The 28,000-nt window shown below is 38.9% G+C and overlaps 1 protein-coding gene across 3 annotated transcripts in view; it reads left to right on the top strand.

Moving 5' to 3' along the window:
* Nucleotides 1-28,000, top strand: part of SPICE1 (spindle and centriole associated protein 1) — a 63,829-nt gene that overhangs the window by 26,255 nt on the left and 9,574 nt on the right. For all 3 annotated transcript variants that reach the window (XM_028504773.2, XM_036018102.1, XM_036018104.1), the window contains exons 7-14: nucleotides 1,384-1,496; nucleotides 13,856-13,998; nucleotides 14,733-14,870; nucleotides 15,235-15,500; nucleotides 16,971-17,102; nucleotides 20,511-20,655; nucleotides 21,534-21,758; nucleotides 27,226-27,716. In XM_028504773.2, the coding sequence (XP_028360574.1) occupies nucleotides 1,384-1,496; nucleotides 13,856-13,998; nucleotides 14,733-14,870; nucleotides 15,235-15,500; nucleotides 16,971-17,102; nucleotides 20,511-20,655; nucleotides 21,534-21,758; nucleotides 27,226-27,716 (1,653 nt within the window). The remainder of the gene's footprint in view (nucleotides 1-1,383; nucleotides 1,497-13,855; nucleotides 13,999-14,732; nucleotides 14,871-15,234; nucleotides 15,501-16,970; nucleotides 17,103-20,510; nucleotides 20,656-21,533; nucleotides 21,759-27,225; nucleotides 27,717-28,000) is intronic.

Here is a 28,000-nt window from a genome sequence, read left to right as displayed (position 1 = left end):
TGGATTGGGAGGGACAAGACTGGCGAGAGCCTCTGGGTGGAAGACTTAGCTTGGGATCTTAGTGAGGAGTGGTGAGGACCCAATCCAAAGCAGTGGCAGTAGGAAGAAGATAGGGGGCAAGAGGGATAGCTTGAGCTATTAAAAAGGGGTAGAACTGACAGGATTGGGGTGGCTGATTGGCTGTGACAGGTGAGAAAGAAAAATAATTCCCAGCTGCTGGCTAGAGCATCTGAGTAGATGGGGATGCTGTTTATGGTCTTAGGTAATATGCCAGGAATGATAGGAGAGGCTTAGGAAGATGATCAGTTTTAGACATGTTGAGTCTACGTGTATAGTATGTTTTGCCAGGGATATCTTTTAGGCATTTAGGTGGTTGGATATAAATGTCTCTAGGGCTCAAGGAAGATCGGGTGAAGATAGAAATTTGGAAATTAATAGCATCTGACTGGTAATTGCAGCTTTGGAATTAAATATAAGCATTCAGAAAGTGAGTCAGGTGAAAGGAGAAAAAAAGTCCAAAGAGAAGACCTTGAGTTATCAGATATAAGGGAGGGGTAGAAAAAGAAAAACCAATATAGGATATTGGGAGGGAACAGCCAGAAGAAGGAAGAAAAACCAAGAAAATATGTATAGTGGAAGTTAAAGGGAAGAGTGTACCAAAGAAGGTTTTGAAGGTTGTCCTGACCAGTGTGGCTCAGTGGGTTGAGTGTTGTCCAGCAAAACGAAAGGTTGCCTGTTTGCTTCCTGATCAGGGCACATGCTTAGGTTGCTGGCCTAGGTTGTGAGAGGCGACCCATTCATGTTTCTCTGGCACATCGATATTCCTCTCCCTTTCTTACTGCCTCCCTTCCCCCTCTCTAAAAAAGATAATAAAACCCTTTAAAAAAGATTTTGAGGGAAAGAAATGAGTGGTCATTGATATCTGATAAGTCATAGAAATAAGGGAAGGCAAAGACTGACAGATATCCATTTGACTTAGGAACAAGTTTGTGATGGTGACCTTGTAGAGAGCAGTTTGAGTGGTAGAGCAGAAGCAAAGTGACGGCATAGATGGTGAATGAGGTGTGGAAGACAGATCTTTCTAGAAGTGTGGTGGTGAAAGAAGATAAGTAGTGGCTTGAGGAGATATAGGATCAGGATAAGATGGGAGAGAGTTGCTCATATTTGAATGTGGATGAGCTGAAGCCAGTGCACAGAGAGAGAGGTTGAAGATGCAGGAGAAGGAAAGGGCAGATGATGGAGGAGGTGAGAGGGTTTGGGTTGTAAAACTTATGCATGGACCTTAGAGAGAGGGACTGCTCTTCTATTATGATAAAAAGAAAGAAAGGATGAGTTTATATATAACCCACCAGTATTGTTATTCTGTTTTTTGTGTTGAGAAAGGCTCTTAATGAAGTAGATGATGAGGAAGAAGAAGCTGTTAACAGCCAGTCAGAAGAAAGTGAGAATGAGTTGGACAACTCTCTAAACTCTCAGTCTAACATGAATGCAGACAGGTATGTATATACAGCATAAATGTCTACAGCACTTTTCTTTTTCCCAAGGCCATTTTTTCCCAGTTTGACTGAGATATTATTGACATATAATTTTGTGTAAGTTTAAGGTGCACAACTTCTTGATTTGATACATTTATGTATGCAAAATGATCACCATAGCATTATTTAATACCTCCATCACATAACATGATTACCATTTCTTCTTTGTGGTGCAAATACTAAGATCTATTCATTTAGCAACTTTAAAGTATTAGCTATAATCATCATGCTGTTCATTAGATCTCTAGAAGTTATTCATCTTATTATTAGAAGTCTTTATCCTTTTACCATCTCCCCATTTCCCCAACCTCCACAGCCCCTGTTAACCACAATTCAACTTTGTTTCTGTGAGTTCAGCTTTTTTAGATTCCACATTTAAGTGATAGAGTATTTGTCTTTCTCTGTCTCACTTATCTCAGCGTGATGCCCTTTCATCCATATTGTCAAAAATGGTAGGATTCCCTTTTTTAAATTATATTTTATTGATTATACTATCACAATTGTCCCAAGTTTTCCCCCTTAGACCCCATCCACCCAGCACCCACCACTCCTTCAGGCAATCCCTATACCATTGTTTATGTCTATTGGTCATGTGTAGGTTCTTTGGCTGCTCCATTTCCTATACTGTACTTTACATCCTCATGGGATTCTGTAATTACCTGTTTGTACTTCTTAATCCCCAGGTGTCTTCATCCATTCCCCCACACTCCCCTCCCATATGGCAGCCATTAAAACTCTCTTTGTATCCATGATTCTGTCTCTGATTTTCCTGTTTGCTTAGCTTGTTTTTTAGATCCCATTGTTGATAGATTTGTATTTTTGCCATTTGATTGTTCATAGTTTTGATGTTCTTTTCTTAAATAAGTCCCTTTCACATTTCCTATAATAATGGTTTGGGGATGATGAACTACTTTATGTTTTTCTTGTCTGGGAAGCTCTTTATCTACCCTTCGATTCTAAATGATAGCTTTGCTGGATAGAACAATCTTGGCTATAGGTCCCTGCTTTTTATGACGTTGAATATTTCTTGCCAATCCCTCCTAGCCTGCAAAATTTCTTTTGAGAAATCAGCTGACAGTCTTATGGGAATTCCTCTATAGGTAACTAACTGCTTTTCTCTTGCTGCTTTTAAGATTCTCTCTTTATCTTTAACCTTTGGCATTTTAATTATGATGTGTCTTGGAGTGGGCCTCTTTGCATCCATCTTGTTTGGGACTCTGTGCTTCCTGGACTCACATGCTTATTTCCTTCCCCAAATTAGTGAAGTTTCCTTCCATTATTTTTTTAAAGATTTTATTTATTTATTTTTAGAGAGGGAAGCGGGGCAGAAAGAGAGAGCAAGAGAGAAACATCAATGTGAGGTTGCTGGGGGTTGTGGCCTGCAACCCAGGCATGTGCCTTGACTGGGAATTGAACCTGCGATGCTTTGGTTCACAGCCCGCACTCAATCCACTGAGCTACGCCAGCCAGGGCTTCTTTCATTATTTTTCAACTAGATCTCCAATTTCTTGCTTTTTCTCTTTTCCTTCTGGAACCCCTATTTTGCAAATGTTGGAATGCTTGAAGTTGTCCCAGAGGCTGCTTACCCTATCCTTGTTTGTTTGTTTGTTTGTTTTTTCTTTTGATTCTTTTTTCTTCTTGTTTGATTGGTTGTTTTTTTCTTCCTTATGTTCCAAATCATTGATTTGATTCTCAGCTTCATCCATTATACTGTTGTTTCCCTGTAAATTGTTCTTTATTTTAATTAAGGGTCATTCATTTCTGACTGGATCTTTTTTATGCTGTTGAGGTCCTCACTAAATTCCTTGAGCATTCTTATGAGCAGTGTTTTGAACTCTGCATCTGATAGATTGCTTATCTCCATTTTGTGTAGCTCTTCTTCTGGAGTTTTGACCTGTTCTTTTATGTTTCTTTGTCTCCTCATTTTGGCAGCCTCCTTGTATTTGTTTCTATGTTTTAGGTAGAGCTGTTTTGACTCTGTGTCTTGGTAGTGTAGCCTAATGTAGTAAGTGTCCTGTAGGGTCCAGTGGCACAGCCTCCTCTATCACCCAACCTGGGTACTCAAGTTGTGCCCTTTGTGTGGGCTGAGTACACTCTCTTGTAGTTGAGCCTTGATTACTGTTGGCAGGTCATTGGGAAGGACTTGTCAGCTGCAAGGATTGTCTGTGACCTCTGACCACCAACCTCCACCCTCTGTGGAGTATCAGCTGTACAGGGACAGGTTGGTGGTGTTCTGATATGGTCTGTTGCTGACCACTGGGTGTGCAAGCCCTAGGGTTTTTCAGGTGTTGCAGGCCAAAGTTAGCCTCCTACTGTGTTTTTCCTGGAACCACCCTGCCTGAGCTATAAAGCAGTTTGAGAAGGCTGCTACTTGTGCTGGGCTTGGAGATTCCCAGGTGAAGTCAAGCTGTGAGTCTAGGCTAGTTATTGCTAGTGCTGGGCCTGGGATTTCTTAGTAAGAGGCAGGGGTCTGAGGGCTACCTGAGGCTGGCTGTTGCTTGTTTGAGAGGGTTTAGGAAGTTGTGAAGCATGAGCCAAGACCAGCCATTCATGGAAAAGCAGCTTGGGTGGGCCCATAGGGTAGTTGGGAGGGAGTCTCTGGGGATCTCCAGGGTAGGGCAAACAGTGTTAGTTAGGTTGATGGAGTCTCAGATATGGCAACAGCCTGCTTGCTCTATGGCTGTATGTAGGGAGGGTTCAGAAGAGAGACAGTGTCCTGCCTTTCTGTCTGGGAGAAAGCTGTTTCCCAGCTCTCACCTTGATGCCAGACACTTCCCTCTCTCCTTGTATACCACTACTTCCTTTCAAGCTGCTACCCTGGTACTGGAGCTCAGAGGGAGTGAGTCTGATTAAGTCCATGTGTGGGTTCTTTAAGAGAAACTGCTTGGGACTCCAAAAGTTTCTTCCACCAACTCAATTCCTACTGGTTTTTGCAGCCAGAAGTAATAGGGGCTTATCTTCCTGGCACTGGGACCCTGGCCTGGGAGTCTGGTGTGGGGTTGGGACTCCTAACTCCCTAGATAGCCTCCCGAATTTTTATCCACCACATGTGGTTGTGGGACCAGTCTGTTCCACATCTCTGCCTCTCCTACCAGTTTGGACGGATGTGGTTGCTTTAATTCCGTAGTTGACAGACTTCCATTCAACTTGTTTTTTTTTGCCAGTTCTGAGTGATGGTTGTTTTATACAAGGAGGCGAGCCACATTTACCTATGCTGCCATCCTGACTAGAAATCTTGGGTAGGATTTCTTTTTTTTTTTCTGATGGCTCTATAAGATTTCATTGTGTGTGTGTGTGTGTTTGTGTGTGTGTATCTGTGTGTCTGTCTCACATCTTTATTCACTCATCTGTTGACAAACACTTAGGTTATTTCAGTCTTGGCAATTGTGGAAAATGCTGCAATCAACATGGGAATACGGATAACTCAGGGGTCCTGTTTTCATTTCCTTTGGCTATGTACCCATGAGTGGAATTGCTGGATCATATGGTAGTTCTCTTTTTAATGTCTTGAGAAACACTGTACTGTTTTCCATAGCGGCTGTACCATTTATATTCCCATCAATAGTGCATAAGGGTTCCCTTTTCCCCACCTCATCACCAACACTTTTTACCTTTTGACTTTTTCATGATAGCCATCCTGAAAAAGCCATTGGGTGAAGTGATATCTCATTGTGGTTTTGATGTGTATTTTCTTGAGTATTAGTGGTGTTGTGCACCTTTTTTTGCACCTGGTGGCTGTTTGTATATCTTTGGAAAAATATCTATCTGTTCAAGTCCTCTGACTATTTTTTTTTTGGCAGGAAAATGAATTAAGTTTTATTTATTCTAGAGTAAAGTTAAAGGGTTCTTTTATTTTATTTTTTTAAATCAAATCCTTGGACATTATTAACAAACAGACAAAAGCCCTATTCATTTGCCATGATACACTTGGAAGTGAAACAAATAAGCTATAGCTACAGATAGTGATATGGATTTGCATATGTTCAAAGCCCATGCAGGGGCTTTAAACAGACTCTCCTGAGAAACCAGCAATTTCTTATGCTGCCCAACCCCCCTGGTTTTTACAGCCATAAGTTGTGAGTCTCCATCTTCCCGTGCTGAAACCTGGGTTGCATGCTCGGGCCTCACTCCCTCCAAGGTATCCCTTCCAATTTTTATCCACCACAGGTGAATGTGGGACTGCCTTCCCACTGCCACTGCCATGCTCTGTGCCACACCTGTCCTCTGTGCCTCAACTCCCTGTCTCCACCCCCCCTACCTGTCTGGATGAATTTGTCTTTAAATCCTCCATTGTCAGACTTCCATACAGTTTGGTTTTCTTCCAGCTTTGGTGTTTTTTGTTTTGAGGTTATTTGTGATTTTTCTTGTGGTTGTGTGAGGAGGCAAAGTGTGTTTACCTACATCTCCATCTTGACTGGAAGCCCCTTAATGATTCTAACATGTTTACTTTTTTGTATGAACTTTGGTATCAACTTATGAACCTAATAAAAGGTTACTGGTATTTTTATTATATTAGTGAATTAACTAGAGAGAACAGACATCTTTATTATGTTGTTTTACTATTCTAGCACAAAGAATGTTTTTCCATTTGTTAGTTAACTTTTTTGTTTTTGAAGAGTATTTTAATGAAGTTTTTCTCATATAGGTTTTGCTCATTTCTTATTACATTTATTCCTATGTTTTATATATTTTTGGTTGCTCTTAAATGGGGTTTTCTCTTCTAACCTTCTAACTAGTTATTGTTTATGTTTATGAAGTCTGTTGATTTCAGTGTATTATCTTGATATCCTGCTACCTTATTGACTCTTGATTGAGTTAGGTTAGCAATGATTTTCAGGGTTTTTTTTCTTTGTTTGTTGTTTTGGTATTGTATTATATTATCTGCAGATTACATAGTTTTACTTGTTTCCTAAGTCTTATGCCTCTAGTTGACTTTCTTTTGCATATTGCAGTAACTACAGGACAGTGTTAAGTAACAGTGGAGATAGTGGGCATTCTTATGTTGGTCCTGATTTGTGAAAATGACACTATTGTTTTCTTTTAAGTAAGATGCTGACTTTAATGCTGAGGGTTATTAAAAAAACAGTTCTAAGGAAATATCTGTCAATTACTGTTTTCCTGGAATTTTTTAACAAGATTGAGTACTGAATTTTGTCAAAGACTTTTTCAACATTTAGAGATAATCATGTTATTTTCCTGTTTAGATCTATTACTTTGATACATTATATTATGGATTTCCTAATGTTGAACTATCCTTGCATTCCTGAAATAAATTACACTTGGCCATAGTATATTACTTTTAATTATTGTGGTGTTGATAATTGTTTATTAATATTTTACTTAGTATTTTTCATTAATAGTCATAAATGATATTGTCTATACTTTTTAAACTTTAGAATATCAGATTGAAGTAACAGTGATATACTTGATTTCATAAGAAGAATATAAGGTTCTAATTTTTTTTTTCCTTTTTTATTTTTATTTTTTTATTATTTTTTAAATATATTTTATTGATTATGCTATTACAGTTGTCCCATTTCCCCCCTTCTCTCCCCTCCACCCTGTACCCCCCTCCCACCCACATTTCCCCCTTTAGTTCATGTCCATGTGTCATATTTATGAGTTCTTTAGTTTCTACATTTCCCGTACTATTCTTGCCCTCCCCCTATCTATTTTCAACCTACATACTATGCTACTTATTCTCTATACCTTTTCCCCCTCTCTCCTCCTCCCACCCCTCTGCTGCTAACCCTCCATGTGCCCTCCATTTCTGTGGTTCTGTTCCTGTTCTAATTGTTTACTTCGTTTCTTTTGGTTTTGCTTTAGGTGTGGTTGTTGATATTTGTGAGTTTGCTGTCCTTTTACTATACATGTCTTTTCTTTATCTTCTTTTCTTAGATAAGTCCCTTTAGCATTTCATAAAGTAAGGGCTTGGTGATGATGAACTCCTTTAACTTGACCTTATCTGAGAAGCACTTTATCTGCCCTTCCATTCTAAATGAGAGCTTTGCTGGATAGAGCAATCTGGGATGTAGGTCCTTGTCTTTCATGACTTGGAATATTTCTTTCCAGCGCCTTCTTGCCTGTAAGGTCTCTTTGGAGAAATCAGCTGACAGTCTGATGGGAACTCCTTTGTAGGTGACTGTCCCCTTACCTCTTGCTGCTTCTAGGATTCTCTCCTTCGTTTTTACCTTGGCTAATGTAATTATGATGTGCCTTGGTGTGTTTCTTCTTGGGTCCAACTTCTTTGGGGCTCTCTGAGCTTCTTGGATTTCTTGGAAGACTGTTCCCTTTGCCAGATTGGGGAAGTTCTCCTTTATTATTTGTTCAAATACGTGCTCAATCTGTTGCTTTTCCCCTTCCGATTCTGGTACCCCTATAATTCGGATATTGGAACGTTTAAAGGTGTCTTGGATGCTCTTAATCTTTTCCTCGATTTTTTGAATTCTTATTTCATCATGCTTTCCTGCTTGGTTGATTCTATCTTCCTTCTGGTCCACTGTATTGTTTTGAGACTCATATTCCTTCCTTTCACTATTGGCTCTCCTCTGCGTGTCTTCCTGCATCTGTTTTATGGTAATCTGCATTCTTTCATCTAAATTTCGTCCAAAATCCACCAGTTCCGTGAGCTTTCTGATCACCAGTGTTTTGAACTGCGCATCTGATAGATTGGCTAATTCTTGGTCGCTCAAAAGGATGAGTCCTGGGGGACTGATCTGCTCTGTTGAAAACATATTTTTTTTTTTCCCCTGTCTCTCCTTTTTTTTTTCGGTCTGGTTGCTCTAGTTATGGTGGGGGGCGGAGCCTTAGGTGCTTACTGGGGCTGGGCACCCCAGTCGCTAGATTGTGACGTTATATGTGGGGGCGGGGCGGGAGCGGGAGCGGGGCGGGAGAAAACAATGGCGGTAGTTCCGTTCCCCTGGACTCAGACCCTTGTCTGGGCTTCTGGGCCGCGAGTTCTGCCCTGGTCCACAATCGCTACCCCTCTGGGTCTGCCCACCGCAGCTTGCGTACTCAGGGATCACCGCTGCCTTCTTGCGCCCCCGGATGGCTTTTCGCGCCAAACCTTCCCCCGACCTCCGCGAGCCGCCGACCCGTGCCAGCCCCGCGCCCGCCGGCTCGTCTTCTCCTACCAGTCCGGATGAACGCGTCTACTTCAACTTCTTGGCTGCCCGACTTCCAATCAGATAAATCTTCTGCCGGATCTGGGTGTTATTCTGATAGTAAATTATTGTTGTAAATTATTGGTTTTCTAGTCTTGGTTGTACGAGGAGGTACGGTGCGTCCACCTATTCCTCCATCTTGCCGGAAGTAGGTTCTAATTTTTAAGTACTGGAATAGTTTATATAGCATTGGGATTATCTGTTCTTTGAAGATTTGGTAGAATTCCCCTGTGAACTATTTGAGCCTGGTGCTTTTATGGTAGGGAAATGCTTTAATAACTTTATTTCTTCTATGGAAATAGGATTATTTAAATCTTGTATTTCTAATCTAGCCAATTTTGGTGAATTATGATTTCTTAGGATCTTACTGATTTTATTTAGGTTTATCAATATATTGACATTGAGGTGTGTGAATAATCTGTATATGGCTAAAAAATATTTTCTGTTTCAGTGCTTATCTCTCCCTTATCATTTCTTCTGGTTCCCTTTCCCCCTATTAAAATTGGTTAGTGGTTTGTCTACTTTGTTAAATTGTCAAAGAACAAGGATTTTGATTTATTAATTAGAGCTACCATTTTCTGATTTCTTTGTCATCAGTTTTTTTGTCTTCATTTTCTTTCGTTTCCCTTTTTTGCCTAGTATTTTGAGCTGGGAATTTATTTTCATTTGTTTATTCTTAATTGACAAACATTTTTAAGCTTCTGAATTTTTCTCTAAACACTGCTTTTAATGTGTACTGTATATTCCAATATATAGTATTTTGTTCTTTTAGAAATTAAGGAATTTTAGTTTATGTTTTTCCCTTTTACCTAACAGTTGTTTAATAGGTTTAAAAAAATGTTGCCAGATAGAAAAACCTCTTTGTTGTTTTGTTTTATTATTCTTAGTTTGATTACATTACATTCAGAGTGTGGTTTGTAATATTTTTACTTGTGGAACTTAATGATGTTTTCTTTGTGACCTAATATATGATCAAATTTTTGTGAATGTTCCATGTGTGTGCTCGAGAAGATGTATTCTCTGTTAACAAGGTATAAGGTTCTAAATGTATATCCACAAGGTCCACTTCATTATGTGTTAATGTCTTCTGTATCCCATTTTTGTTTTAATCTTAGAGCTACAAGTAAATATAGTAAATGTTCATCTCAGTCCTTCTATGACATTTCCCTAACTCTTTTTTGGATCTCTCAGATAAAGTTTATAGGGTTTTTGAATACTGTATTCCCTGATTTCTTATATGTTTCACAGTTGTTCTATAGCTTTGATACTTGATGGACAACTTAGCTATATATAAATTCTTTGGTTCATATTTTTCCCCTCTTAACTTTCTTGAAAATGCTACTTCACTCTTGATTTGCTTTGAATGTTGCCTTTGGGAAGTCTGATTCTAGCATAATTTTCTTGCCATTTTATTTTATTTTATTTTATTTTATTTTATTTTATTATTTTAAAAAAGATTTTATATACTTTATAGAGAGGTGAGGGAGGAAAAAGAGAGTGAGAGAAATGCTGATGCAAGAGAGGAACATCAATTGGTTGCCTCTTGTCCACTCCTCCTGGGGACTGAACCTGCAACCCAGGCATGTGCCCTGACCGGGAATTGAACTGGGGACCATTTACTTTGTGGGATGGTGCCCAACCAACTGAGCCATTCTGGTCAGGATTACTTGTCCTTTGAAATAATTTGACACTTTTATCTAGTGACTTGTTATTTAACCTTGTATTTTATTTTTTAGCATTTATATTTATATTTTATTTTATTTATATTTAAATTTAAATTTTATTTCCTTTATCTTTAAAATTTAAATATTGCTAAGTTATGCCTTAGAGTTTACCTTTCCAGGTCAATTCAAGCCAGTTAACCCTTTCATATATGGATTCTTTTTGAAAGTTTTGGATTATAGTTTTAAATTAGTTCTATATAACTGGTTTCTTTTTTTCAGGGACTCCTTTTTTCTTTTCTTTTTTTTTATCTTTTCTGTCTTTCATTTCAAGTACTTGCTCTGTAGCCATTTTTATTCTTCTTAATCTTATTTTTAATCTTTTTGTTGTTTTCCTGTAATTCATCAGCGTTCATTATTAAATGTTTATTTAACATTTCTCCATTGAACATATTATACTTTTTTATTTATTTCTCAGGTAGTTTTTCTTTTTCTTGGATTTACTTCCTGAGTTTAATCAATTCTTGTTTTATTTCTTCCTGGTTTTAACCTTTTTTTTTTGTCTCAGTGTTTGATTTTCTGATTCAAGATATATATATATATATATATATATATCTCCATCCAAATGCTTGTTTAAATATATTATATTTCTTTTAAAGTTTCATGTTACAGTTTTCTTTTGCTTTTTGGGGGACAGGTGTGGGTGAATTTTCCATTAGCTGAAATCTTTCAATTTAAATTTTCTATTTCTACTCAAGTCAATTTTAGTAAATCATATTTTCTTAGGAACTTATTAATTTTATTTAAGTTTATAAATATACTGTCTTTGTATGGATGTACACAACTGCAAAATCCCTTTTTGGTCAGATAGGGTAACACAGGTTCCAGGGGTTAGGTTGTAGGTAACTTTGGGGATTCATCTTCCTTTTTTTTAAAAAAAAAAAGAAAAATTTTACTCACTTTCAGAGAGGGGAAGGGAGGGAGAAAGAGAGGGAGAGAAACATTGATGTGCGAGAGAGACATCAATCTGTTGCGTCTCACACCCCCCCAAATGGAGATGTGGCCTGCAACCAGGAATTGAGCCAGCAACCCTTTGGTTTGCAGGCTGGTACTCAGTCCACTGGGCCACACCAGCCGGGTGTGGGGGATTATTCTTAAGTCTACCATAGATAGTATTATATTTTTTCTTTTTGTTATTATTTTATGTAACCTGACTCTTAAACATTACAGACAGAAATGTGAGTTCAACTAGTTTGGATTTTCCAATTTGTACAGAAATTTTATTCCAACACTTGTCTTAGTATTTGTCCTGAAGTTTATTTAGACTTAGACCTAGCACTGTCTTACAGAGGAGTCTCCCTGTGACTAGGCTACATTACGGAGTTTTTGCTTAATATAAGACTTTATCACCACTAATGTTCAGTGTGCTGCCTGGAGGTTGCTTGATAGCACCTTCATTTGGATGAGGTTTATGGTGCCACTAAAGAAGATTTTGCTTGTCCTGGCTGGTTTGTTTGTTTTTTGGTAATGGCTTTATTTATTTATAGTTCACCCATTTAAAGTGTGATGTTTGATGGTTTTTAGTATATTCACAGAATTGTGAAGTCTACAATCAATTTTAAAACATTTGCATTACCCCTAAAAGATACCCTACATTCTTTAACAGTCAAACCCCACTTTCCTCCAAAACTCTTGAGCCTTATCTAATCTATTGGTTTAGTCTACTTTCTATGTCTGTGGATTTGCCTATTCTGGACATTTCATAGATATAGAATCATGCAATATGTGGTCTTTTGTGTCTGGTGTCTTTTACTTAGCATGTTTTTAAGATTCATCCATGTTTTAGGTATTAGATATATCAGTGCTTCATTCATTTTTACAGCTCCATAATATTCCATTGTGTGGAAATACATCACATTCATTAGCTAGTGGACGTTTGGGTTGTTTCTGCTTTTTGGACTCCTAGCTCTGTTAAGTCGTAGTCCAATTGAGAAATAGACAACTGGAGGTTAAAACACCAGCTTTATCGATGATGAAGATGTTTACAGCAAAAAGCTTCACTCTATAGTTTTCTACACTACAGCTCTTCTTCCTATTCCCTCTCTCTGCTCCTCAACACACAGGGCAGAGTCTGCTCCAGTCACTTTGCTTGAGTGATGATGGACAGAGAGTGTTCTGAGTGTTACCAGACATGGACCAGCTGGAGTAGGTCTGCCTCAGGCTGGCCTATAGTATGTGAGTTCTTGACTTGGTGTAGGAAAGATTTCACAGCATGAGTCCAGGTGATTTTGAGAGTGTGTTGATTAAGGCTGGTACAGTGAAACAAGGGAAGGACTTAGGGTAGAAGAGGCAACAGGAGAGTTAACAGGAGAGAGCCTTGGCAGGGCTCTGCTTTGGGTCCCTAGAAACAATACAGGAAAGGAGTGAGCTGAGGCTGGGCTGCTGTTAGCTCACTGGGAAGTGAAGGCTACAGAGGCAGAAGTGAGCTAAGGTGGGGCTGCTTTTAGCTCACTGGGAAGTCAGAGGAAAGGGGACCTTGGAGACAGGATCTGAGATCAAACTGCTGCTGCCTGTTGGTCCCCTGGCTGCAAGTCTCTTGGGGACCCTTGGAGTCCAGGAGCTTCCAGGGAAGGGGCATGGGTGTGCCCACCCTGAGTCTGTCCTGAGGGTTTTTATCTTTTTTTTTTCCTGTGGGTGAGAATCTTAGGGGAGTGTTTCAGCTGAATATTCAACAGCTTTCCAGGTGCATTTTTCATATGCTGATGCATTACAATGAGTGTACCGGGATGTGATTATTCTCTGGCCTGTTTTACTTTTATCTTGGGTCTGTCTGGCTTTTAATGGGCTTTTTGGTTATTTGTTCCCCTGACTTAATGTGTCCTTGAGTTTAGCTGGCACAAATGGCATTAATTGGGTCTCTGTTTTGTGTTTTCCAGACCAGGGAAATTTAAGCCATGTATTCTCTGGTTAGGGAGGGGAAATATAAACCATTTGCTCTCAAGTGTCCTTGATTAGAAGAGATAAGGTCCTGGGATTCACCAGCTGGCTGTAAGTTGTTCAAATTGTTTGGCCTTGTTTCATTTTCTTGTCTCAGTTTCCTTATTCCACTTGCCTGGAAATTTTCCTAGCTTCTTAACTATCCTCTCACATGAGAACAGGCTTCTTAGTAGGAGAAAAAAAACAAAAGGAACCAAGCCATGTACTTTCTCTAGAGGAAGAGAAGGGAGGAGGGACTTACACCACTTCAGACAGGGCAAAACGTCCCTGCTTTAGGAGCCAGCATAGTCTGGGAACTGGGAGAGAGATGGAATGATTCCTTCTAATACTAAGAAGACTGGCATTTTAGCCCTCTGTCTTATAAGTTAAAGCAAAACAGATTTTTTTCTTTGATTATGAGTTATAAAAAGTTTTCTTCAAATCCAACATGTAAACAGTTGAACAGTCTAAATGGTAGCACTTATTAATTCTAATATAGCTGTTGCCTCATAATTTATAGGTTTCTTCACCAACTAAAAGAAGATAATTCTGAGTTAATTAATCAACTGTGGGCTGATATTCAGCATAAAATAGCAACACAGTCACAAATATCAAGCCCTCCAGAAACTCCATCATCTGCTTCTCCATCAGAAGGACAAAAAGGTATATTCTCCCATTGTATTATTTCTCACAGGGTGATAGTGATGTGGACCCCGGCTTGCGGGGTCGGCGACATTGTGGATGAGATATAAGAAACTCACATGGACTACCGAGTCCTGTGGAGGAAAAGGGACGGCATGGCTTTTCTCTCAAGAGGAGAATAAGCCTTGGCCCTTGCCTTGACAGGCCTTTATTGCTTTTCTGGGCACATTACATGATGGTCCTCATTTACTATGCACAGGTTCGCTTTAGGTGGTTACCTTTTACAGAAAACAAAGGAGATGATGCCACTAATCACATCACAGAAGAAGGATATTTGCAAATGCAAAGGGAAAAGTGATTGAACTGGTTACACTCCATACTGGAGAGGATTAGCACAGACTTTAGGAAGTTACAGTAAGCACTTGCTTTCTCAATTCAGGGTGAGGGAGTTTTAGCAAAAAGCAAGTCTCAAAGTGGCCTAGGTGCAATGCAGGCCTGATTCCCCTTGGGAGAACCTATCCGTGGGTGTGGGTCCTGTGCATCGGACCTTGTTTTCCACTGGCGGCTAGGCCCATGCCAGGCAGAACTGTCTCCTATATGATAGCTTTATTATGTTATTTCTTGAACACAGTAATTTTTAAAAGAGTTCATCGAATTTTGACTGTCTTAGCCTAGTGAAGATACTGACTGATCTGCCAATTGAAATGCTTTAAACGTTTCACCTGAGGTACTTTTGGAACTATTCTTTGTTTTAGCTGCTTTGAATGCTACCAACGCAGTTAAGAGAATCCACACCAGGCTTCAGCCCAAGGAATCCGCTGAGTCTGTGGCCTCAAGCTATGCTGTGGGACAAGTGCTGAACTCTAGGAAGCAAAAGCAGCCATTCAATAAAGGTTTAGTCCTTTCATTTACAAAGATGAATTATTAAACATGTAACTTCATACAACTATCTTAAGGTTTTAGTAAATGTTTTTTCCTTTAAACTCATTCAGCTGGATCTAGCTAAAAGTAAGAATTTGTTGAGTGGTAGCTAAGAAATGCCCCCTTTTATCCCATTGTAACTCTGTAGAAAGATGGTTCTAGTATATTCCTTATAAATAGTGTAAATCTGGTTTAAACTCTGTAGATTTTTGTGAGAAAATGGTGATAACTTCTATAAACCTTTTATAAACTGTAAACAACAGCCAAAGGTTTTTCTAGTGGTTTTCCATTGTAATTTCCTTGATCTTGAAATAGAATGATCTCTGTCATTGTCAGTGAAAAGAAAACCAGAGTTGCGTGTTCCTTCTAAGCAGAAGAAAAACATGTTGTCAGCTAGCACAGCCTCCACAGAATTATCAAATAGCAGCAATCCTAGCCTGGGTATCCTCAAACACATGATACACGAAGTGGAATATGAAATGGAAGAGTACGAGCGATCGACGGGTCGTGAGGTCAAGGAACCGCAGAGCAGTCAGGGTCTCACAGGCTTCACTCTGTCGCTGGTGAGCTCCCTCTGCCGCCTGGTCCGGTACCTTAAAGAGGTAAGAGCACGAGGCTGTTAGACTCTCTCCTTCACAGCACTGGAGGAAAGGTGTGGGATTTTCCCTTTATACTTAATTGGTTGCAACTTCCAAATAAAGTATAGCCAGGTTTGAATAGCTTTGTTTAAAATACCTCAGTTTTCGATTTTCTGCAGTAAAGGTATCCTCTGAATTTCCCTCTACGTGCTGATTCTTGTATCATCTAGTGTGTAGATACTTGCTCAGGGAAGTAATGTTGATTTTAATGTGAGCTTTAGTAAAATGTAATTAGGAAAGTAAATCCATGCTCAATAAGCAATTTTGTGCTAATATTGAATGTTATTGTTCAGCCGTTATACATTCAATAGAACTACTAAATGTGTCCTCATTCTACTACTGCTCTCCTCCGTTTCCTACTCCCACTCGAGTTCAGTGTGCGAGCAGCATGCCTGTTGTCTGTAGACAGAGTTTGGGAGAATTCCTCATGTCACCTCTGTGACTGGTAACTTGGGCTTTGCTTCAGCATCTTAGTGGGAGACATTTTATCGTCATGAAATAATTTATAGGACAAGCAAGAATTATTTCTTTAATTCATTTGTGAATAATAATCATTGGTCCTCAGAGTACGGTGGAATTAGAATTAGCTATGTAGTTCATCTTTTAAAATAATTTAACTATTTTTATGTATTAAATTTGTTAAACATAAAATATGATAAAAATATTTGAGGAAATTTTATTATTAAAAAAGTTGACTGGCTTCTTTAATTCAGAAGTTTCAATTTCTCTGGAGCTCTCCTCGTGAAATTGCTTTTTAGTGAAAGATTTGTTGTAGTGTCAGACTTACGAAAGTCTTAACATTCTTCCACCCTCAATTCAGGAATCTCCAGGAGTGTACCTCTGGCTTTCTGAAAGTATTACAGGCTTAGGAGCATGTACTTTTTTAGCTAATCATTTGCTTTACAAAGGTCAACCATTTAAACCTATTGTCATTTATCTTAAGTTATATTTTTAGCAGACTTAATTCTCAAATTGGTGATATATTCACATGCTATGAAATTCAAAGATACAGAAGGGTGTATGATGAAAAATCTAATTCCCACCCCTAACTTCCATTTAACCTGTGTGCCTCCTTGTAGCCAACTATCATTTGTTAGGGCACACACCTACACCTGTGTGCCCTTCTAGAGATGGTTTGCGTATGTTCAAGCAATGTGTATATGTACTTCTTTCTACTTTCTTCTACAAAATTGTAGTTATTTAATTCTACATACCATTCTGTTTATTGTGTTCTATTTAAAGAAGGGAAGAGGATAAAGCAGCACATTTTAATGGAATATAAACCTCTTAATAAATATACTGAACTCTAATTATTGTCAGATAATATATACTTTGTAAGTATTCTCTTTGACAACTTTGAGTAGAAACTTTCAGTTTTCAATATGTGATGCCATTGACGGGAGTTTGATTTTTTTTGTTTGTTTGTTTTGGTAGAGTGAGCTGCAACTGCGTAAAGAAGTTGAGACAAGGCAGAAACTGGAACAAGTACTAGGTGATCATCGAGAGCTCATTGATGCTCTGACAGCTGAAATTCTGCATCTTAGAGAAGAAAATACTGCTACACAGGTACCCAGATAAGGTCCCCTACTTTTGTCTGTTCAGTGGTACGGTATAAAACATCTGTAAGAGTGTATGAGATTCCTTCTGTTTGCCTTCGGTTTAGTTGTGCTGACAGGGTTACTTATACTTCTTTATTATCATCAACAGTAGTTTTTATTGGCCATCGTTTATGTGGGAGGTACTGTTGTAGAAACTTAAGAGTACAAGAGTTGTATAGAATAAATCTACTGTTTTTAAGAAACATACTAAATAGTGATGAAGACAGAATCTCTGTTTAAATGATAACTACCAATATTATAGTAGTTTATTCAAAATGTTTAATGAATGTTATGATAGCTACTTTTAATTTCAAAACAGTAGAGGATAACATTTGAGGAATCCTTCTGCAATCATATGGCATTTAAAGTTGTTTATAGTAACTTCATATTTATTAGATGAGTCTTCTTCTTGTCTGGCAAATTACTCCTATTTAAAAAGAAGTATACAGTATTTCTCCTAGAAAACCTTCCTGCCTCCTTGCTGCATCAAATATTCTTCCTTTCTGCGCTTTTGATGCTCTCTGGATATTGCTGTTACCGTATTTACCCAATTGTGTACACACATGTGCCCCTGCCACCAAAACTGTGAGCTGCCTGAGGACAGAGTCACTTTTGTTCATCTTTTTGTTCTCAAATGGTAGTTATTACAACTTTTATTTGTCAGCCAAAAGAGACTATGAAAACAATAATAGACAAGTTGTGTCTGTGTAAATGGACAGTAGATATAATTATGCGATTTAAAAAAATTGATTATAGTTCACACACCATTTAATTCATCCTTTAAAGTGTGTAATTCGATGAGTTGTAATATATTCACAGAGTTGCACACCAGCTTCATTACCTAATTCCAGAATGTTTTTATCGCCCCAAAGAGAACCCTGTTAGCAGTCACCCTCCATTCTCTCCTCCCTCTAGCCCCTGGCAACTATAAATCTACTTTATGTTTCTACAGATTTGCCTAATTGGGTTATTTAATATAAAGAGAATCATGCAATATGTGGTCTTTTGTATCTGACTTCTTTTACTTAGCATAATGTTTTCAAGGTTCATCCATGTTGTAGCATGCATCAGCATTTCACTTTTTTAATCATCCAATAATCTATTCTATGGCAATACCATATTTTGCTTATTCATCCTTTAGTTGATGGACATTTGAATTGTTTCCATGTGTATTATGAATGAATAACGCTGCTATGAACATTCATGTAGAATTATTTTAGTGAACATATATGGTCAATTCTGGGAAGATGGGCAGTTTTAAAATTTACTAAGTTGTCCAGCAAATTTCCATTAAGCAGCTACTATGGGCCTGGCACTGTCCTAGGTACAAGAAATGCAGTAGTGAACAAAAAAGAAATATTTGCCCCCATGGAGCGTATGTTCTAAATAAATCTTAAAGAAGAAGAGAAAGTGAAGTATACTCTAAGTTAAATGGTGATGGTGATATGTACTGTGAAGAAAAATAAAGCAGGTAAAAGGCATAGGAAGGGCCTCTGATGGAAAGTTCTGAATAGAATGCATCATGCCTACCTGAGGAGGCGACATTTGAGCAAACGCTGGAAGACATGAGGATGCGAACATGCAGGTAGCTGAGAGATGAGCAGTTGAACAGAGGAAAAACAGCTGCAAAGGTCTTGAGATGGGAGTATGGCTGTTGAGCTCAGAAACATCAAGGAGACCAGTGTGGTAGGGGTGGCATGAGGGAAAGAGAGAGTAGTAGGAAACAGGAGCAGATAAGCCTGGTCCTGTGTGGCCTTGCAGCCTGGGTAAGGACTTGGGCGTTTACGCTGAGTGAGATGGGAGACCACCGAAGGGTTCGAAAAAGACACGATCTTATGTAGGTTTTAAGAGGATCAGTTTGGGCTAATATGTTACTACCAGATCAGAGGTCTCTGCCCTTTCTTGGCTGATGGTGCCCTTAGTGTCTCAAGACACCCCTAGGCCAAAAGAAATAGCTGACAGTTCCATTTATTTAGTCAGGTTCAAACAATAAGCATTTATGTCTTAACTTAAGCTTATGTCTTATGCTTAAGACACAAATGTCTTAAGACATAAATGGATAGAAAAAATCATACTTTTTTATTCACAATTAAATAACCACAGTTATTTACTAATGGAATATATATACCTGTTGGGCGCTGCAGAGCTTCTGAAAGCTTGGAATCATATTGGACACCATCACTTTTATTTCCATTCCACAATTATTTTATACAGTATTGCTTTTTAGCACAACTACTAAAACCTAGCTTTGTGAAGATACAACATCATCAAAAGGAATGTATCTCGATCCAACGTAGAATCTGTGAACTGCCTCAAGCTCCCTGACAGATATTGAACATCTGTGTTTCTCTTGAAAATGTGAAATGTCCCATGGTGCCCCTGTGAGGTCACACTGTGGCCCCAGGTATGTCAGTCTAGTTGGGAACAGTGTAGGACTAGACTGTCGGAGGTCACTCACAGAAGGAGTGTATTACAGACAGGAGCTGTTGGAAAAATTCCGGTGAGACTTGGCAGCCTGGTCTAGGTTAAAAGAGGGAGAGGTTGTGAAAAGTGACCAAATTCTGAATATATTTTGAAGACCACCAGTAGGACTTGCTGATGGCTTGGATATGGGGTGAAGGAGAGGATATAAGAGGAGAAGAGTATGGGGCAATTCCAAAGTTTTGGACAGTGGTCGGAAGGGTGGTGCCATAATTGATGAGGCGGGGATGTTCAGGAGGAGTTTGGCTTTGTACATTTTAAGTTTGAGAAGCCTCTTTCTAGATGGAGGTACGTACATATATCATTGGATAGATGAGTGAAGAACTTGGGGAAAATTTAGACTGATATAATAATGTTTAGAATACTTCATTCAGTAGTCCTACTAATAATGTTTCTGACTTCTGATAACCTTTGACTTTTATCGAATGTCTGTACATCTTGGAGAGAGATACATATATATTTCTCTTAACATTATTTTATATACGTGACCATAAATGCTTATAGTTTATGTTTGTCATTTTAAATGCCTCTGTAATATTCTGTTTAGTTCCCCCCATCTGATATAACTGTCTCTTGGGGCAGTGTGAGAGTCCATCAGTATCATCTATATATAAGGTTTTGTAAGTCAAAAGCCCAATAAAAAGGTTAATTCTTTTTGTTAGAGCAGTGCATTTCTTAATTAATAATATTCTATGAATTATTTAACAATTCCTTTATCATGGGACTTTTAATATATTTATAATTATGTATTCTTATGAATGTATTGTTTTAGTATTTGAAGGAAAGTCAGAAATTTCTAGAGTATTTACAATAATGATATAGTTATACAAGTCCAGGTGATGGATGATTTGATGTCTGATATGGCAATAATGTTATTTCATTCCTTTTTCTCTAGGCGAGACTTCAGCAGTACATGGTCACAACAGATGAGCAACTCATATCACTCACACACGCCATGAAGAGCTGTCCTGTGATAAATAACAACAAAGAAAGTCTCACAACAGAAAGGGGAGCCACAGGTAGAATTATGGATAATCCAGGTGAATGGGTCTAATTATTCCCAATTGGAAATAAAATACTTACAGAGTAAACAAACAAAACTGTAAACTTATATGGGGTTATCGGCTATTTATGTGTATACAGCATTGTCACTATTACAATTGCCACTAATATTTATTGGATACTTGCTCTATGCCAGATACTTTTAAAGTGTTTTACATGTATTATCTCATTTAATCATCATAACAGTCTTATGAGGTAGATGTTACTGTTATCCCCATTTTTTAGATGAGAAAACTAAGGTTTATCAAGGGTTGGTAACTTAGCAGTCACATAAATAGAAAGTAGCAGAACTAGCTTCCTAGACCAGTGGGAAGTACTTAACGCCAGTACTTTTAATCATAGTGCCCCAGGCTCAGGTGAAGACAAATGGTCTTGGAATAAACAAAGCACTGAGCTTTAAAAATTTATAACTTTTGTTTATTTTGGGTAATGTTTTGAAAGCCTTTTTTCACTTGCTGTGCCATCATATGTGGTAAGTTGAGTGGGATATTTAGGCTTTTTCATGTTTTTTACTTGTAAGTAGTACTTTGATGAGAATATCTCTGTAGAAAGTGTGTTTTAAGAGTGTTTTCTAGGGAGGGATTCCAGGAGGTGGCTGACTACAATATAATTTGCATGAGATAAACTCCGTGGCTAGGGGAGGTCTTCAAGTGTGAGAGGCCTGCAGTGCTTTCTCAAAACCAGTCACCTCTTCCCAGCACTGGCCTGTGAGTTACTGCTGAAGGAGGATGGGGCCCAAAAAGTGAAGGCTGTAGAGGCCACCTGCTTTTGCCCTCTATGAAAACGCATTTAAATATATATACCTGAAATGTGGCCATAGTTCCTTTCTGTGCTAATAACCTCTTATCTTCTTCAGAGGGTTCAGTTGTAAATGCTAATGTCGCCATGCCACTGATGTTCAGAGGGGAAGAAGTGCTTGATTTCCCACAGGAAGACTTGCCTGTTAAACTGTCACAGGTGCCAGACCCCCCAGATAGTGTGAATCTGGCCAACAGTTTTCCAGCACACGTGTTTGAGCCGGCTGTGTTGTTAACGCCACCCAGGCAGAAGAGCAATGCGGAGTTCTCTCCTCTGCAGGATGGTAAGCAGTCTTCTTCTAAAGTTATACGGTAGTTGTTCTTTTATGCTTCATATACTTAATCTATTGTGTTCATTATTACCCAGTAAACAGAATTTAAAAAGATATTGATTACCACATATATCCTTTAAGTTGAAGGAGGGTCGGCAGTTTACATTATGTATGTCTTACCTATGGCAAACTATGACACTGAATTTCTTTATATATCTGTTCCATTAGAAAAAAAAGAAATTATAAATATTATGCTCAAATCAAGGGACCAAAGCTGTCAGCATTAAATCATGGAGTAGGGGGAAACCCCCTTGTTCCTGTGATCCAGGAGCATAGGAAGGAGTAAGAAACAAGAGGAGATTGTTCTCAAAAGAGTAATGAAAGTTTAGTCAAGGAAAGGTGAGAACTGTGACCTCAGAGATTTTGCCAGATCTGGTTATTAACCTCTTTTTCATCAAAACTTTCTAGTTCAGTCAGTTCAGGGAAATTTATAATGAAAGTCTATGGACAATTAAAAATTGCTTCAGAAAAAATTACTTTAGGGTCACTTTTGTTCCAGCACACATATAGAGTTTTAAATAAAATTTCAAGATATTATTATTAATACCTAGCTCACAGATTCTTATTTTTAAGTCACAAATATGATTTTTTATTTGTCATTAAATATGAGACATTAAAAGTCTCAATTTAAAACAGATTCTTGGACTGGGGGCTCATGTCCATCAGCTCATTCAACCCTGGCACCTGTCTCATCCCCAGGAGCTTTTGCAGAACCGCTGCCTTCACCATGAAGCTCCATGAGTTCTCTCCATTCAAACCTGGGCTTCTTCAGCATTTTCACTTTTCTAACAAAGACCTCATGAAGCAGATAAATAGATTGGCAGGCTTTTCTGTGTCTTTCCAGTGCTATCTGGAACCAATTTTTGACCACTTCTTTCACGTCATTTGTCTGCACCTCTCAGGTCATGATTTCTATCCATCTCCTTTCCAGATTTGGCAGACCTGTCGATGCTGAGCATAAGAGGTGCCGCGACGGCACGGCAGGATCGGTCAGGTCTCAAGGGAAGGCGACCGGGGATTGAGAAATAAAGGGGCAGAGTCAAAGCGGGGTCAGGTGGAGTCCCTTCTCTGGGATGCAGAGGAGGGAACTGTTTATTGGTGAAGTCAGGCTTTATGTATTGAGTAAGCTTTCAAGCAGAGTGTGAAAAAGACAAACCATAAGGCTAGGTACATCATATTTTTTAAGAACATTTGCTGCTCCTTCTTGGTACAGTGATATAGCAGCAGCCAAGTCATTCTTCCCTTACAGCAATCTATCAGGCAGTCAGTCGTCCGTGGCCTGGGGCAGCTGTGCTGAACCTGGGGCCCGCTTCCAACTCCCTTGGCATGCATTGTCTTGCTTGGCTCTCCACAAGAGGTCTTCTGAATATGACTATTGTATTTTTTAGTAAAACCAACACAGAATAGATTAACCAAATAACCACTGGTAGTCTTGATATTAGCATGAGCTTCAGTCACCATCTGCCATTTTATGGCCATGGAGCACATTTTTCAAGGGTAAGACCCATGCCATGGAAATTAGTCAGGTAGTTTTTGCCCTGAATGTCCTCAGTAATTAGCTCAGATTTTCTAAATGCAATTTTATCATACTGTAGATCAGCACGGCTTACTTCAAAAACACGACTCTCGAGACCATCAGATGTGATTTTGGTTCCTTGAGTTCTCGTGGGTAGTGTTTTCCAATATTTCTTACATTGAACATAGCTGATGCTTTCACATCAAACTGATCTGCCAATCTTTCTAAGATCGACTGCCTTCTTCTAGTCTCCCCCTGCTGTTTTTTTTCTTTTTTTTAAATTTTTAAAAAGATTTTATTTATTTATTTTTAGAGAGGGAAGGGAGGGAGATAGAGAGAGAGAGAGAGAGAGAGAGAGAGAGAGAGAGAAACATCAATGTGCAGTTGCTGGGGGTCATGGCCTGCAACCCAGGCATGTACCCTGGCTGGGAATCAAACCTGCGACACTTTGGTTCGCAGCCCGCACTCTATCCACTGACCTACGCCAGCCAGGGCTCCCCTGCTGTTTTATAAATCCTCATCCAAGGATATGTTTATAATTTTAGAAGTGGGGGAGGGGAAGGTGAGAGAGAAAAAAACATTGATCAGTTGCCTCCTGTATGTGCTCTAACCAGGAATCAAACCCTCAACCTAGGCATGTGCCCTGAACCCACAACCCTTTTGGTGTATGGGTCAACCGTCCAATTGAGCCCCCTGGGCAGGGCGTTCTTGGCTCCCTCTTTGCCATCTTTCCTAAGGTGCTTGTTCTTGCTGGCTGCCAAGGTGCTGCTCACAGAGCCAAAAGGGCCCTTAGCTCACAGACTCTTAACTTAGAGTTCATGGATGGTCTTCAGAAGTTCCATGGACTGCTTCATTGTTTGGAAAATTATATTTACTTGCCTACATATGTATTTTTCTGGAGCTATAGCTTTCATTTTTGAAAAAGTTCTTCAATCAAAAGACTACTTTAGACTCTCAAAGTTTTTAGAAAAATATTACTTTGCCCTGATTTGCCTAAATTTTTATTTCTTAATAAGTGTTTATCTTATATAGAAGAATAGAAAAATATCACTCTCCTTAAGACATATAAAGTTTGTCAGATCTTCTGCGCTTTGATGTATGTTTCTAGTAGAGGATCTGGAAAGGCCATAAGGGGTTAAAGAAAATGACAAATCTTTGCTTTTATAAAATTAGTTTTGGCATTTATAATGCAAAGGTAGGGCCTGTCAGATCTGTGTGGGGTAGGGAGACTGGACTGGCAGAGTGTCAGAATGCTGGAGCCCTGGTTGCTCATTCAGTGACTAGCTGTGAGGCACGGGGCTACTATTTTCTGCACCTTTTCTGGCTTTCAGTTTCCTGTCTCTGAAATGAGAGGGTTTCCTTTATTTTTGCTGTCCCTCCAGCTCTGTAATTCTTTGATTCAATATTTCCTCTTTAGAAGACTAGAGATTATTACTAACTATGGCTAGATTTGGGAAATACATCAAATCTGATTTCTGTTCAGGTTAGATTTTCATTTCTTAAATTAAGTTTCCAAATATTTACACAGCTTTAAAAGGCTTGTCTAATGATTTCTTTTGAGATACTGTAAATTGTTTTTCATTGGTGATACTAAACTAGCTTAACATTTTTTAAAGTAACAATTGCTATACATATTTTTACTGATGGGAAATATGCTAAATGTTGATTAAAGCAAATTATGTTTTTGTAGACAACATCTTGTTAGCATTTTCAGTGGGTTTTACACGAAAAATAACAAGGCACATTGCTTTTACAGTGTCTGGGTATACCTGTCCTTGAATATGTACTCTGAAATGAAGTTGTATCATATTTTCAGCATTTTGTTTAGAATTCTCACATGTAAAGAACTGTTCAGTAAAATTGAACATGTGGGTAAAGATGGGAGATACATAGGGCCCTTCATCAGGGTTCAGTTATGTTCTAGACGACTCTGTCCAGTAGGACTTTCTGTGATGATGAAATAGTCTGTATCTGCTCTATTTAACAGGTAGCCCCTGGCCCCCTGGGGCTGCTGAGCACCTGAAATGTGGCTAGTGTGACTGAGGAACTGAATTTTTAAGTTTATTTAATTTTAATTAATTTAAATTTGAATATGAATAGCCACATGTGGCCCAGAGGCTACCATATTGGAGAATATCTACTATATCTAGAATTTCTTATCGTAAATATTTTCTTTAGCTACTAATTTATTTCTACTTTCCTTTATTGGTGGGTGGAAGCGGGAGAGAGCATGGGGATAAAGGGTAATGGAAAAAACCAATAAAAATAAGCTACTAAGAGTAGTATATACCCTGGCTGGCATAGCTCAGTGGATTGAGCGCAGGCTGGGAACCAAAGTGTCCCAGGTTCGATTCCCAGCCAGGGTACATTCCTGGGTTGCAGGCCATAACCCCCAGCAACCGCACATTGATGTTTCTCTCTCTCTCTCTCTCTCCCTCCCTTCCTTCTCTCTCTAAAAATAAATAAATAAAATCTTTAAAAAAATTAAAAAAAAGAGTAGTATATATATGCTGTTTTTATTTTCTTATATTCCATTCCTTAAAGAGTTAATTCAAATTCCTATTTGCATGTGGTTAAGAAAAAGTACATACAAGGCTCTCTTCCTCTCCCACCTCCAGGCCTGCCCCAGGCGGCAATCATTTTGATCCAGTTTGATTTCTGTTTATCTGGAGGTGGTCTCCATAATTGATAAGTTTTAATATCTCTGGTTGCTTCATTTCTATCTGCTTTGCTTGCTTCTCCTCCTTTACCTGACTCTAAATGTTAAGCTCTTCAGGCCCAGGAACTATTTTGTTTTTCCTCCTCACTCTATTCTTTTTCTCTAGGCAATCTCATTCATTCTCATTGCTTCCAATACTTCCGATATGCCCGAAGCTTCCAGTTTTGGATCTTAGTCTTGAAGCCTCTTGAGTTTCCAACTCATGTATCCTTCTGCTTGGATAGATATATGGATGCGTTATAAGGAGCCTTAAACTTAGCGTGTTCTAAACTGAACATATCCTACAGCTACTATCATCTTTCTTTTAGATTACCACAATTGCTGACTGGTCTCTTCCATTCCTGGACCTTCCAATTATCCACAGCATTTAAGAAATGTAAATTGAGTTATTGCCAAACCTCCAGGTCTCATTGCTCTTGGATTAAACTAGAAAATTCCAAACATGGTTTAAAAAGCACTGCAAGAAATGGACCCTGCATACCTCTCCAATCTCATATTTTTCCAGTTTTCCCTTGTTGCTATGAGACAGCTAGACTGGCCGTCTTCTTTGCTCTTTCCTATTTTGAGGCCTTCACATATGTTGTTCTCTCCCTGTAATGTTCTTTGCTCTACTTTCTGCCACCATATAATTATTTAAAAATTTCACTTCTTCAGAGATGCCTTTGCTGACCATCCTCAGTTTACATTATTATCTGTATTGTTCCTACCCCCAAGATTCCCAGATAGAGTTAATACACATGATAAAATGTGAATGTGCAGATGGTTTTTCACAAGCATAGTGATAAAGATTTAAGGAACATCAAAGTCTCTGCACTTGATTGTTAGAGGTGGCGTTGCAGGTGTATTTTCTGCTAAAATGATTTAGACCTTTAGAAGCCAAGTCCTGCTGAAGTACTTCTCTACCATGATGTTCTAGTGCAGGAGTGTCAAACTCATTTTCACTGGGGTCCGCATCAGCCTCATGGTTGCCTTGAAAGGACCAAATGTAATTTTAGGACTGTGTAAATGTAACTACTCCTTAACAGTTAAGTGAGAGCTTGGTGCTGCTGCTGGGTAGAAGCAAGGTGGAGGGCCGGGTTTGGTCCCTGGGCCTCGTGTTTGCTACCTGTGTTCTAATGAGATGATTATAGTACCAATCTATGGCTAAATAATGCATGTTTGTTATTTTTTAATTTTATCTACAGTACTGAGGAGGACTGTTCAAACTCGTCCTGCTCCACGAATTCCTCCAACTGTGGAAGTAATTGAGAAGGACCAAAATTGGGAAAAGAAGACCTTACCAACTAACACAGACATTCAGAATTCAAGTGAAGAGAGTCATTTCTTCACTCAGAGGTGGAGGGTCTCTCACATGGGAGAAGATTTGGAGCCCAAAACCCAGGCTCCTTTTGTTAACCTCTCACAGCCCCTGCATAGTTCCCACTCAAACACCCAGCTGCCCAGGAACCCCGCATTCTCAGAAGAGCCCCCAGTACTGGGGGATGGGCAACAGCTGAGAACAAAGGAGGCATTAATACAAAGAAAGGACATCATGGCACGCATTGCTGAGTTGACACTGCAGAATTCAGCTATCAAGGCACATCTGAATAATATTATCGGGCCAGGGGGAGAGCAAGGGGATGGACTTCGGGAGCTAAACAAACAGGAGACAAGTCATTCAAGCAACGTGAGTGCTGTGAGTACCAGTTAAGGCCTGGCATGGACATTTAGGAATTTAGGTACATTGCTGGAGCATCTTAAGGGACTTGTTTCCAGAAGTGGTCCTGGATATCTTTGAGGTTGCTGCTAGGTGGCTTATGCTTTGTCATGTCCCTATTACAAAATAAGTAGAAGTTATTTGTCAGTTTATATCTCACATAGTATAACAGAAGACAACATAAAATAAAGGGGGATGAATGAGGAAAATAGGATAAAAGTAAAATACGTAACAAAGCAAAAATTAAGGTAGGAATAAAGTTT

This window comes from Phyllostomus discolor, chromosome 2 (genome assembly GCF_004126475.2).
Source record: "Phyllostomus discolor isolate MPI-MPIP mPhyDis1 chromosome 2, mPhyDis1.pri.v3, whole genome shotgun sequence".
Taxonomy (NCBI): Eukaryota; Metazoa; Chordata; class Mammalia; order Chiroptera; family Phyllostomidae; genus Phyllostomus; species Phyllostomus discolor.
Note: the sequence above shows the minus strand (reverse complement) of the source record. Positions and strands in the feature narration are given on the sequence as shown.